Genomic DNA, 14,079 nt, shown 5'->3' with positions numbered 1-14,079 from the left:
AGGATGCTGCCTGACTACGGGTGCTGTCTGAACGGAGTTTCAGGTTCTCCTTATGACCGCATAGGTTTTCTCTGGGTGCTCCAGTTTCTTCCCACACTCCAAAGACGTACAGGTTTGTACGTTAATTGGCATAGGTAAAATTGTAAATTGTTCGTAGTGTGTAAGAAAGTGCTAGTGTATGATGTTGTCGCTGGTCGGCGTTGACTCGGTGTGTTGAAGGGCTTGTTTCTGCGCTGTATCTGTAAAGTAAAGTCATAGATGTTGCTTGACCATTAGAGATACAGCATGAAAACGGGCTCTTCAGTCCACCAAGTCCACACTGACCATCAATCCCCCGTTCACACGAGTTCTATATTTCCCACTTTCTCATCCACTCTCTACACATTCGGGGCAATTTGCCATGGCCAATTAACCCACAAATCTGCACGTCTTTGGGATATGGGAGGAAACTGCAGCACCCAGAAGAAGCCCACATGGTCACAGAGTGAACGTACAAACTCCACACTCAGACAATACCCGAGGTCAGGATTGAACCCGGGTCTCTTACTGAATAGTGAACGGCCTGGATAGAGTGAATGTGGAGAGGATGTTTTCGCTAGTGGGTGAGTCTAGGACCAGAGGCCATAGCCTCAGAATAAATGGATGTATCGTTAGAAAGGAGACGAGGAGGAACTTCTTTAGTCAGAGAGTGGTAAATCTGTGGAATTCATTGGCACAAACGGCTGTGGAGGCCAATTCAATGGATAGATTGAATTCAAGGCAGAGATTGGCAGATTCTTGATTAGTAAGGGTGTCAGAGGTTATGGGGCGAAGGCAGGAGAATGGGATTGAGAAGGAAAGGTAGATCAGCCATGATTGAATGGCGGAGTTGTCTTATGGGGCAACAGGCTTAATCTGCTCTATGAATGTATGAACCCTGGCACTGTGAAGCAGCAGCTCTACCCATTGCACCACTGAATCTTCCTGCTGAATGGTTCCAGCATTTTATATTTTTGAATTTCAAATTTCCATGATCTGTAGTTTGTTTTTAAATTCCATATACAATGGAATCACATAATGTTGTAAAGTAACCTGTGGGACACAATACCATTGCCACTTAATTTGGATGAAAACTAACAAATAATGTAGACCAAAAAATGCAATGTTTCAACAGAACTATCTAATCATAATTTCCATATATACATATTCGCTTGTGTTGAGTTGCTCATAAAATTATTATTATCTATTGATGTTCCAATGATGTGTCATAAAGGACACAGAATGTTGGAGTAACTCAGCAGGTCAGGCAACACTTCTTTATAACATGCATAGACGACATTTCAAAACACTTCTTCAGACAAAGCCATAGATCTATACAGCCTGGAAGCAGGCCATTTGGCCCATCATGTACATGGCGACCAAGTTTACCCCATGTAAGATCACATTTGGTCAATATCTCTCTAAACCCTTCCTATCCATGTACTTGTCCAAGTAATGCTATAGTATTTGCTTCAACTACCTCCTCTGGCACCTCGTTCCATATACCCTCCACCTTCTGAGTGGAAAAAATTGCCCCTCAAATTCCTATTAAATCTTGTCGCCTTAAAGATATGTCCTCTGGTTTTTAAAACCCCTACCCTGGTTAAGAACCCAATAACTAAAATATGCTGAAACGTCAGTGGATAGTAACATCTCTTTGATGTGTGTCCAGTTTCAGTGACAGCGAGAAAAATTGTTGGTGCAGTCAATCATCTTGATCAGCCCGGCGATCACAAGCTATAGCACTGTGCTTTCTTTCTGCTTCATGTGTTTGAAACACACAGCTTTACCTTCACCGAATCAAAATTATATTCTAACACACCTGCCTGTCAGGAATAAAGCAGGTGTGTGTCCTGCAGGTATGTGTGCTTATTCCAGTAAGAAGTGAGAAATCTATCAACCACTTCGCAATGTGAACCACCCTTTCTGGCAAAATGCTTAAGGCTAGGTGAGATTGTGCTGTGTGAACGTGTTTGGCTCTATTCTTTCTCAGAAAGTTGGCAAATTAAGCCAAAATTACTTCTGATGAAGTGTGTAGCAAGGAGCTGCAGATACTGGTTTATAATGAAGATAGACACAAATTATTCAGACTGATTACAGAGGGAAATGGGAAAGGGAGTATATATGGTACTTTCATTATGTTTCAGTATTGGGAACCGCCGGTCAGTGAGCCTAACATAAATTGTGGGCAAGTCATTGGAGCAGATTCTGCTAGTTGGGATATACATGCATTTGGAAAGACTAAGACTAATTAGGCTTTGTGAGTGGAAATCGTGCCTGAAAAATGTGATTGTTTTTTGAAGCGGTGATGAAGAAGCTTGATGAAGGCACAGCTGTAGACGTTTTCTCTCTGGATGTCAGCAGGATCTTTGACATGGCACCACATGGTAGGCTGGCCCAGAAAGTTAGATCACATGGGATCCACTGCAAGCTAGCCAATTGGATTCAAAATTGGTTTGAAAAAAAGGAGACAGGGTGGTGGTGCAGAGTTGTTTTTCCAGACTGGAGGCCTGTAACAGGTACTGCGTGCTAATAAAAAAAACAATCACTTGTTAAAAAAAACTATCTCTGACTCGCTACCACAGCCACATCTGCTTTCTTAGGACTTGCCTGCGCCTCCATCTTCTGCCTCGGGTTTTTTCCCGAAACGTCACCCATTCCTTCTCTCCTGAGATGCTGCCTGACCTGCTGAGTTACTCCAGCATTTTGTGAATAAATACCTTCGATTTGTACCAGCATCTGCAGTTATTATCTTATACTCCCTGACCTGCTGAGTTACTCCAGCATTTTGTGAATAAATACCTTCGATTTGTACCAGCATCTGCAGTTATTTTCTTATATTACTGGCTATGCTCTGACCTGCCCCTCATCTTTTCCAGGTTTCTTTCTCGCTCCCCTGCAATCAGTCTGAAGAATGGTCCCCGCCCGAAACATCATCTATCCATGTTCTCCAGAGATGCTGCCTGTTCCCCTGAATTACTCCAGTAATTTGAGACTTTTTTTGGAAACCAGATCAGCAGTTCCTTGTTATTACTCTGCTAACAGCAAATACCTTATAATCCAGGCAGCATTCTGAAGGGCAAATGAATGAATAAAAAGAACAAATCAAAGCCAGCAACGATGATCAATTGTTGCTGGATTTGATTTATTTTCATACCTTTCATTCATGCGTTTTTTAGATTCACACCTCTAGTTTCCCTCTCCCTTCAGTCTGAAGAAGGGTCTCAACCCAAAACATCACCTATTCCTTCTCTCCAGAGATGCTGCCTAACCCGCTGAGTTACTCCAGCATTGTATGTCTATCTTCAATGTAAACAAATGCAAACCGACCCGATGGGCTGTGGACTGGGAACGCGCCGGTCCTTTATCAAGGCACCGCGTCTCGATGCCTTCCGGATCGACGCGTAGAAGCTCGGATCGAGGCCTCGCGGGTTGGAGTTCGGGTCGGCGGAGTGGCTGACGAAGCCCGCGGCTGGGGCCCGGGTCAGCACCACGGAGACGTGAAGTGGGGCGTCGACAACAGCGACGATAGGGCCTCGGCGGCGGCAGCAGCGATGCCTCGCGGGTCGACCCGCGGTCGATGAGACGTGGAGGACCACTGTGAGGGGGGGAGGGGAAGAACAATGGACGACACGGCGTGGGGGGACCACCGTGAGGGAGGTGGGGGGGGACAATAGACAATTGGGGAGGGGGGGGGGGGAGAGCAAAGAACAATGGGGACCTGGCGTGGGAGGAGAGAACAAAAGGAGGATTTGGCGTGCTTTGTAACTTTGTCAGCGCCGTAGCTGACTGCTATTTGTATACATTGGGTATGTAGCAAAGAATTTGACTGTGCCGAGTCACATGTGGCAAGAAAGTATTCCATTCCATCTACAGTTCCTTCCTACACATTTTAAAGAAGGGTCCTGGACCAAAATGGCACAAATCCTTTTTCTCCAGAGATGCTGCCTACCCACTGGGTTACTCCAGCACCGGCGGGGCGAGTCTATCGAAGGGCCGAATGGCCTCCTCCTGCACCTATTTTCTATTCTGGTAAACTTCTTCTGCACCACTCCACCAAATCCCCCTCCTACGATGGGAGGGCGACCAGAATTGTATATGACTTGACACATTCTGGGTGGCAGAGGTTCCCACCCCTAAAAAGATTTTGAACCTCGCGCCGCCGCCGACGCTATCACGCAACGTGGACTTGGGTGGGGGCGGGTCTGGGGCGGTAGTGCGCCTGCGCCCCGCCGGTCGGTCGGTCGGTCGGCTGCACCATGTCGCTGCGGGCGCGTTGTGTGTGCGTGTGCTGCAGCCGAGGGCTGGTCAGCGGCCTCCCCGCCGCCCACACCCACCCTCGCTGGACACGCCTCAGTAAGACAGACGTCCACATCTTTGTTTTGTTTTCTGGGGGGAGGGTTTGTTGTGGGGGTGAGGAGCGGGCTCGGTGTTTTGGAGAATGGGTTGAGGGGGGTGTCGTTGCCCCGCTTGTGGAGGGCCCCGTGGTGGGCAGTGGGGCAGTTGCAGCCCCCGGGACAGACCTGTAAACTCTTGGGGCCTGCAATGGTTTTGCCGCGGGATTTATCTGTGCCAGGTCGGCAACACATTGTTTTGATTCTGAGCTGTAATTTTTGCTTAGTAGGCACCTCATTGTAGCTACACCTGATTAAAGAACATAGAACAACATTGAAAAGTACAGCTGCCCCGTTGAGTTTCTTCAGCACTTAATTATTTTGGCTCAAGATTCCAGCACCTTCAATCTCTTCTTAGAACATACAACAGAGGAACAAGTCCTTTAGTTTAGTTCATTCTTATCATGTGAACTGAGGTACAGTGAGAATAATAAACTAAAAGGCCTGTTCCTGTTGGCCCACAATGTCTGTGCCAAACATAATCCAAGTTAAACTAATCTCAGACAAAATGTAGAAGCAAAAAAACTGCAGATGCTGGTTTATACCAAAGATAGATAGTGCTGAGCGACTCAGTAGGTCAGGCAGCATCTCGGTAGAAAAAGGATGGGTAACGTGTCATGTCTGTTTCCTGAAGATAGGCACAAAAAACTGGAGTAACTCAGCAGGACAGGCAGCATCTCTGAAGAGAAGGTATGGGTGACGTTTCGGGGTGAGACCCTGTCTGTTTCCTGACCTGAAATGTCACCCACCCTTTTTCTCCAGTGGTGCTGCCTGACCCGCTGAATCATTTGAACAAATCTCATATCCCTCTACTTCTCTACCTATCCATGTGCCTGTCTAAAAATCTCAAGTGCCATTGTTGAATCTGTCTCCATCACCACTCTTGGCAGTGCATTCTGCACCCACCACCTTCTGGAAAAGAAATGTTTCTCTGCACATTTCCTTTAATCTTTAATCTTCCCTTCAACTGTGCCCTGTAGTGATTGACATTTCTGACTGCCTACCTTATCTACGCCTCTCATAATTTTATATACCTTAATCGTGTCTCCTCTTAACTTTAGGCGTTCTAGAGAAAACAATCCAAGTTTAGATCCAAGCTATCTCATTGTAGCTAATACCCCCTCTCCCCCCCCCCCCCCCCCTCCCGAGGGATCATTCTGGTAGACCTCACTACAGAAATAAAAACCAATAGTCTGGAAAACCTGCTGATGCGGCAGCATCAAAGGCCATGGTTTACTAGATCATCAGTTTTATTGCATATTCTAAAATTGTAAACAATATTCTGGGTGTGTAGAAAACATCATTAATCTTGTACTGAAATCCTCTTCCAATAAATGCCAGGGTAGGAGAAGGTATGGATTATGTTCCTGACACAAAAAAAAGTCACGTCTTGGCGTGTTGAACATTTTCTTCCTGTCTTCAAGTTCATTACTAGCATCTCAGTAAAGCATAAGTGCATCATAGATTAACTACTGGTACATATTAATGTAAAAAATAATTCAATTCATGTCATTTTATCAAATGTTTTTTATTTCCTCTGGGGAAAATACATTACCAGCCATGTTTGATGCAAGTATTTCTTTATTATCTCAATTGTTTGCATGTTTTAAGCTGGTAAAACAAATAATTCATTTTCTATTTAGTCAATTTAAATTGCATTTATTGTCAAAAGGACAAGTATGGTAAGGTACAGGTATAGTGAAAATCTTGCAGCAGTGTTACAGGCACACAGACTGACAATGCACAACAAGACCATTTGTACACTAAACATAAAGTGTTTAGTGTACACATAAAGTACACAATTCTGACAGTAGAACAAAAAGTACTGCAAAAAATAAAAACATTAGTGCAAAACACAGTAAAAGGGTAAGGCCATGGTAATGCAGGTGGTGGTCCATAGTGTTCCGTTGTCAAGGTTCAATTAGGGTTGCGTAATTGGGTTTCTGACGCTGATGGGTGTACAGCTTATAGCTGCTCCTAATGCTGGTGGAGCATGATTTCATGCTTCTGTACCGCCTGCTCGATAGCACCTGGATGGTGAGGTCTTTGATAGATGCTGCTTTCTTGAGGCAGCACCTCTTGTAGATGCTATTTATGGAGGGGAAGACTGTGCCAGTGATGGGCCGGGCTGTGTCCAGCACTTTTTGCACCCTTGTATTCCTGTTGTAGGAGCCATTTGTGTTGGTGCTGGCTGCTTTAGCATATAATATTATTTTGTCTAGATATATCTGACCATATTATTTTGGACACTTGGGGGCTGTCGTTAGATGAATACATATATGGGCATAATGGACTGGGACAAGCCAGAACAAGGTGGTATATCTGGAGACACAGGGACTGGGAGGAGTTTGGCACGTGGAGCTTGCAGAGATACAATTCCTACCGGACCTGCAACGAGAGCTGTGGGCAGATGGGGAGAACAGAGCAGCCAGCAAAGATTTGAATGCAAAATAAGTACAGCCTGGTATGTTCATCTTGTTTGTACAACTACTTCAATAAACAACTAATTAAACTGAAACGTCTTGAAGATCTCTCTGTTGGGACTCTGCATCAAGATCACTCCCACTCCCTGTGAAGTAATGGCAATTATAAAAGAGTTTACTGCACAAGACTGAAGTTGCCATAACACCTGTATTGTGGTAATTGCCATTCAAGGGCATGATGCAACCAGTTCTCTCTCTCCCCCCCCCCCCCTTCCCTCTCCCCCCCCCCTCTCCCCCCCCCCCTCTCCCCCCCCCTCTCCCCCCCCCTCTCCCCCCCCCTCTCCCCCCCCCTCTCCCCCCCCCTCTCCCCCCCCCTCTCCCCCCCCTCTCCCCCCCCCTCTTCCCCCCCCTCTTCCCCCCCCTCTTCCCCCCCCTCTTCCCCCCCTCTTCCCCCCCTCTTCCCCCCCCCTCTTCCCCCCCCCTCTTCTCCCCCCCCCTCTCCCCCCCCCCTCTCCTCCCCCTAACAACCACTGAAGAAGGATCCTGACCCAAAAAGTCCAAAGATGCTGCCTGACTACCTGGGTCAGTCTGGCAATCTGTCTTTTTTAATGGAACCTGCAAGGATACTTTCTACCTTCTAGGCAAAATATGATCAATTCAGAATTAGCAAACTCCATACTTAATGAAATCGGATTGATTATCTTTTGTGCAGGCAGTATTTATCTATAATTCATGATTTGAAACTCTACTCACTATCGTGTGCATCATTCTGAATTCCACTATGTTTCTACTTTGACAGAAAAAATCGGAAGATATGCTCTCCCTGTCGTTGTGGGGTAAGTGCTGCTTCTGTGAAGATGGATGAAGAGCTATTTTTTTGACGTTATTTTGTGGAGGAGCCAGTAGTGTAGACAAAGCAGGGACTCTGCAGAAGGACTTGGTCTGGTTGGCAGAGTGGGCAGAGAAGTAATGGATGGAATACATTGTAGCAAAATGTGGAGTTATGCATTTTGGGAGTAGGAATAAAGACGTAGACTATTTTCTAAATGGGGAGAGAATTCAGAAATCGGAGATGCAAAGGGACTTGGGAGTGCTGGTAGAGGATTCCCAAAAGGTTAATTTGCAAGTCGAATCGGTAGTAAGGAAGGCAACCACAATGCTAATATTTATTTTGAGAGGAGTAATATATAAAAACAGATGTAATGCTGAGGCTTCATAATGCACTGGTCAGATCGCATTTGGAGTATTGTGAGCAGTTTTGGGCCCCATTTCTGAGGATGGATGTGCTGGCCTTGAAGACGGTCCAGAGGAGTTTTATGAAAATGATCCCAGGAATGAGTGGGTTAACATATGATGAACGTTTGACGGCACTGGGCCTGGAGTTTAGAAGGATGAGGAAGGACCTCATTGCAACTTACTGAATATTGAAAGGCTAGGATAGATTGGATGTGGAGTGGATGCTTTCACATGGGAGAGTCTAGAAGCAGAGACCAAAGCCTCAGAATAAAAGGATGTACCTTTAGAAAGGAGATGAGGAAGTAATTTCTTTAGTCAGAGGGTGATGAATCTATAGAATTCATTGTTACAGACGGCTGTGGAGGCCAAGTCGATGGATATTTTTAAGGCGGAGATTGACAGATTCTTGATTAGTACGGGTGTCGGGTTATGGGGAAAAGGTAGGAGAATGGGGTTGAGAGGGAAAGATAGATCTGCCATTATTGAATGGCGGAGTAGACTTGATGGACAGAACGACCTAATTCTGTTCCTGGAACTTATGAACTTATTTTACCATATCATACCTGCACTGTATAAATCTTAGTGATGGATTAGTCAAACATTAGAAGAGTTGTTCTTGTGGAATTTTCAAAAATACATATGAACTTTTCCAATAGTCCTTAAAGGGTAGGACAGTGGCGCAGCTGGTGGAGCTGCTGCCTCCACAGCACCAGTGACCTGGGTTCGATCCTGACCTTGGGTGTCCTCTACACAGCGACAACACCTGAGGTCAGGATCAAACCCGTGTCTCAGGCGCTGTAAGGCAGCAGCTCTACCAGCTAAGCCATTGCCAAGATTCTCTTCCACAATCTCCTTGCTAAATTTGTGAATTGTGTGCATTTATTCAGTGGGGGTACTGTGAAATACTCCACATTTATTCCACATGCACCTTGGGTTACAATATATTTCTATTACTAATTTATGTAACAGAAACAATTTGGTTGATTTAACTTGGAATTTGTTTGTGGCTAGTACAAGTGAATTATCTTGTCTTATCTTGCCTCCTATAGTGGGTGTATGTTTATTACGTATGAAATTCTGGCACTGGGAGAAAATGTGACGCTTGATACACAGGCTGTAGAACGAGAGAAACTGAAATCCTACATCTATATACAGACCGCTCCACAGGAACAGCAAGGGTTGCAAGGTGAGAGCTTTCAGTTCACTCTTAATGTAGAAGATTGAATCTATAAAATTTGTGTCTGGATTATTCTTGAATATTGCCAGGAACATCACCCTCACTCCCCTCAAAACCTACCTTCTAAAATAGACAAAACCCACCTTCTAAAATAGACAATAGATGCAGGAGTAGGCCATTCGGCCCTTCGAGCCAGCACCGCCATTCAATGTGATCATGGCTGATCATTCTCAATCAGTACCCCGTTCCTGCCTTCTCCCCATACCCCCTGACTCCGCTATCCTTAAGAGCTCTATCTAGCTCTCTCGTGAATGCATTCAGAGAATTCCACAGATTCACAACTCTCTGACTGAAAAAGATTTTCCTTATCTCCGTTCTAAATGGCGTACCCCTTATTCTTAAACTGTGGCCCCTGGTTCTGGACTCCCCCAACATTGGGAACATGTTTCCTGCCTCTAACGTGTCCAATCCCTTAATAATCTTGTACGTTTCGATAAGATCCCCTCTCATCCTTCTAAATTCCAGTGTATACAAGCCTAGTCGCTCCAGTCTTTTAACATATGACAGTCCCGGCATTCCGGGAATTAACCTAGTAATTCTACGCTGCACCCCCTCAATAGCAAGAATATCCTTCTTCAGATTTGGAGAGCAAAACTGCACAGAATACTCCAGGTGCGGTCTCACTAGGGCCCTGTACAACTGCAGAAGGACCTCTATGCTCCTATACTCAACTCCTCTTGTTATGAATTCCAACATTCCATTGGCTTTCTTCACTGCCTGCTGTACCTGCATGCTTCCTTTCAGTGACTGATGCACTAGGACACCCAGATCTCATTGTACGTCCCCTTTTCCTAACTTGACACCATTCAGATAATAATCTGCCTTCCTATTCTTACCACCAGTGGATAACCTCACACTTATCCACATTAAACTGCATCTGCCATGCATCAGCCCACTCACACAACCTGTCCAAGTCACCCTGCAACCTCATAGCATCTTCCTCACAGTTCACACTGCTGCCCAGCTTTGTATCATCTGCAAATTTGCTAATGGTACTTTTAATCCCTTCATCCAAGTCATTGATGTATATTGTAAATAGCTGCGGTCCCAGCACCGAGCCTTGCGGTACCCCATTAGTCACTGCCTGCTATTCTGAAAGGGACCCATTTATCCTCACTCTTTGCTTTCTGTCTGTCAACCAATTTTCTATCCATGTCAGTACCCTACCTCCAATACCATGTGCTCTAATTTTGCCCACCCATCTCCTATGTGGGACCTATGTGAAGGCTTTCTGAAAGTCGAGATACACCACATCCACCGGCCCTCCCCTGTCAATTTTCCTAGTTACATCCTCAAAAAATTCCAGTAGATTAGTCAAGCATGATTTCCCCTTCGTAAATCCATGCTGACTCGGAATGATCCTGTTACTGCTATCCAAATGCTCTGCAATTTTGTCTTTTATAATTGACTCCAGCATCTTCCCCACCACTGATGTCAGACTAACTGGTCTATAATTTCCCGTTTTCTCTCCCCCTCCTTTCTTAAAAAGTGGGATAACATTAGCTACCCTCCAATCCACAGGAACTGACCCTGAATCTATAGAACATTGGAAAATGATCACCAATGCGTCCACAATTTCTAGAACCATCTCCTTAAGTACCCTGGGATGCAGACCATCAGGCCCTGGGGATTTATCAGCCTTCAGTCCCATCAGTCTACCCAAAACTTTTTCCTGCCTAATATGGATTTCCTCCAGTTCCTCCGTCACCCTAGGATCTCTGGCCACTAGAACATCTGGGAGATTGTTTGTATCCTCCTTAGTGAAGACAGAACCAAAGTACCAGTTCAACTCGTCTGCCATTTCCTTGTTCCCCATAATAAATTCCCCGGCTTCTGTCTTCAAGGGACCCACATTTGCCTTGACTATTTTTTTCCTCTTCACATACCTAAAAAAGCTTTTACAATCCTCCTTTATATTATTGGCCAGTTTACCCTGGTACCTCATCTTTTCTCCCCGTATAGCCTTTTTAGTTATCTTCTGTTGCTCTTTAAAAGAGTCCCAATCCTCTGGCTTCCCACTCTTCTTTGCTATGTTATATTTCTCTTTTATTTTTATGCTGTCCTTGACTTCCCTTGTCAGCCACGGGAGCCTCTTACTCCCCTTAGAATCTTTCCTCCTCTTTGGGATAAATTGATCCTGCAACTTCTGCATTATTCCCAGGAATACCTGCCATTCCTGTTCCACCGTCTTCCCTGCTAGGGCCTCCTTCCAGTCAATTTTGGCCAACTCCTGCCTCATGCCTCTGTAATCCCCTTTGCTATACTGTAATACTGACACTTCTGATTTTCCCTTCTCCCTCTCAATTTGTAGAGTAAAACATCATATTGTGGTCACTGCCTCCTAATGGCTCTTTTACCTCGAGTCCCCTTTTCAGATCAGGTTCATTACACAACACTAAATCCAGAATTGCCTTCTCCCTGGTAGGCTCCAGTACAAGCTGTTCTAAGAATCCATCTCGGAGGCACTCCACAAACTCTCTTTCCTGGGGTCCATTACCAACCTGATTTTCGCAGTCTACCTGAATGTTGAAATCTCCCATAACCACCGTAGCATTACATTTGTGACATGTCAATTTTAGCTCCTGATTCAACTTGCACCCTATGTCGAGGCTACTGTTGGGGGGGGGGGGGGGGGGGGGGCTGTAGATAACTCCCATTAGGGCCTTTTTACCCTTGCAATTCCTCATTTCTATCCATACTGATTCTTCTCCTGATTCTATGTCACCCCTTGCAAGGGAATGAATATCATTCCTTCCCAACAGAGCGACCCCACCCCCTCTCCCCACCTGTCTGTCTTTTCTATATGTTGTGTACCACTGAATATTCAGTTCCCAGCCCTGGTTCTCTTGTAGCCATGTCTCAGTGATTCCCACAACATCATACTTGCTCATCCACTTTATTTTGTATACTTCGCACATTTAAATACAACACTTTAACTTTGATATTCACCTCCCCTCTCACACCGGTCACAATTGGCCCTGACCTTACTCTCTTATCCCTTCTAGAACTTCCCTTCCCATTCATTCGAGAGTCCTTTGCAATTTCTCCTGTATTCGCTTTCCCTTTAACTCCATCTTCATATTCCCAATTTGTCAACCCCTCCCCCCCACTACTTAGTTTAAAGCCACACGTGTAGCACTAGCAAACCTGCCTGCCAGAATGCTGGTCCCCCTGCTGTTAAGGTGTAACCCGTCCCTTTTGTACAGGTCACCCCTACCCCAGAAGACATCCCAGTGGTCTAGAAATCTAAATCCCTGCTCCCTGCACCAGCCCCTCAGCCGTACATTCATATCCCCGATCTCTCTGTTCCTGCCCTCACCAGCACGATCTGTAACCTATCCATGTTCTCCAGAGATGTTGCCTGACCTGCTGAGTTTCTCCAGCATTTTGTCTTTCCTTTACATTTCACTGCTCTTTCAAACCTCCCCTCCTAAAAAAACACCCTTTTGTCTCCTTTGGTTCCCTTTTGTCTCCTTTTCATCACTAGCCTTTTTCCACCCATCTGCCAAACAAACCTCCCCTTGACTGTATCCCCTGATCATTTATAGATACAAAATGCCGGAGTAACTCAGCAGGAAAGTCAGCATCCCTGGAGAGAAAGAATGGGTGACGTTTCGGGTCGAGACCCTTCTTCAGACTAAAAGTCACGGGAAAGGGAAATGAGAGATATAGACGATGATGTAGAGAGATATAGAACAAATTAATGAGCAGGCCCCTACCACTTGCCAGGCTTTGTCCCACCATCGCCTCTCTTCCAGCTTTCTCTTCCCCACCACAGTCTAAAGGAGGGTCCTGACACAAAGCTTATGCCTGTCCATGTCCTCCACAGTTACTCCAGCACTTTGTGTTCTATTCCTAAAATTAGTATTGCCTTTCCAATGAAATAACCTATTTCATTGTGGAATGAGCTGGTATGTTGGGTGGAGCAATGATAGAACGGATGATATCTGGGATGATATGTCTTCAGGGCTGTAATAAGGGTAGGACATATACTGTGAATAGTGATGCTCTATTATGGAATAGAAGGTCCTTGGTGCACGTCTATAGATCCTTTCTGACCAACATCTCGGGACCCAAACAACCCTTCCACATGTCAAAGATTAATGTGCTGCATCGTTTAATGAAATTGTGTTTCTCCATTCCGACATGCGCACAATGCCATGGTGGGAGGCACAGTGGTGCAACTGGTAGCTGCTGCATCACAGCATCGGAGACCCGGCGTCAATCTTAACCTCAGGTGTTGTCTGTGTGAAATTCGCACGTTCTCCCTGTGATCATGTGGGTTTCCTCCGGGTGCTTTCAAGAGAGAGCTGGATAGAGCTCTTAAGGATAGCGGAGTGAGGGGGTATGGGGAGAAGGCAGGAACGGGGTACTGATTGAGAGTGATCAGCCATGATCGCATTGAATGGCGGTGCTGCCTCGAAGGGCTGAATGGCCTACTCCTGCACCTATTGTCTATTGTCTATTCTCTGGTTTTCTCCCACATCCTAAAGACGTGCAGGTTTGTAGGGCAATTGACCTCTGTAAATTGTCCTCGGGGCGCAGGGAATGGATGAGAAAATGGGATAACATAGACAATGCGAAGCTTCTGCTGGGGGAAGGAACAAAGGAGGACCCGGCGTGGCGGGTCCGCCATGAGTGGGGGGGGGGGGGGGTGGGTGGTGGTGAGAGAACAAAGGGGGACCTGGCGTGGGGGTACTTTGTAACTTTGTCAGCGCCCTTTATGGGTAACTATTTGCATACCTTTGGTATGCAAGCAATGAATTTCACT

At 45.7% G+C, this 14,079-nt stretch overlaps 1 protein-coding gene across 1 annotated transcript in view; it reads left to right on the top strand.

Annotated features, from left to right (window-relative positions):
* Positions 1–4,254: 4,254 nt before the first annotated feature.
* The window catches only part of serac1 (serine active site containing 1), a 34,056-nt gene continuing 24,231 nt past the window's right edge, over positions 4,255–14,079 (top strand). The window contains exons 1-3 of the mRNA XM_078405132.1: positions 4,255–4,374; positions 7,635–7,671; positions 9,121–9,257. Of these exons, the coding sequence (XP_078261258.1) occupies positions 4,278–4,374; positions 7,635–7,671; positions 9,121–9,257 (271 nt within the window). The 5' untranslated portion in view covers positions 4,255–4,277. The remainder of the gene's footprint in view (positions 4,375–7,634; positions 7,672–9,120; positions 9,258–14,079) is intronic.

The sequence above is a fragment of the Rhinoraja longicauda genome, chromosome 9 (genome assembly GCF_053455715.1).
Source record: "Rhinoraja longicauda isolate Sanriku21f chromosome 9, sRhiLon1.1, whole genome shotgun sequence".
In the NCBI taxonomy this organism is placed as follows: domain Eukaryota; kingdom Metazoa; phylum Chordata; class Chondrichthyes; order Rajiformes; family Arhynchobatidae; genus Rhinoraja; species Rhinoraja longicauda.
This window is presented reverse-complemented; position numbering and strand designations above follow the sequence as displayed.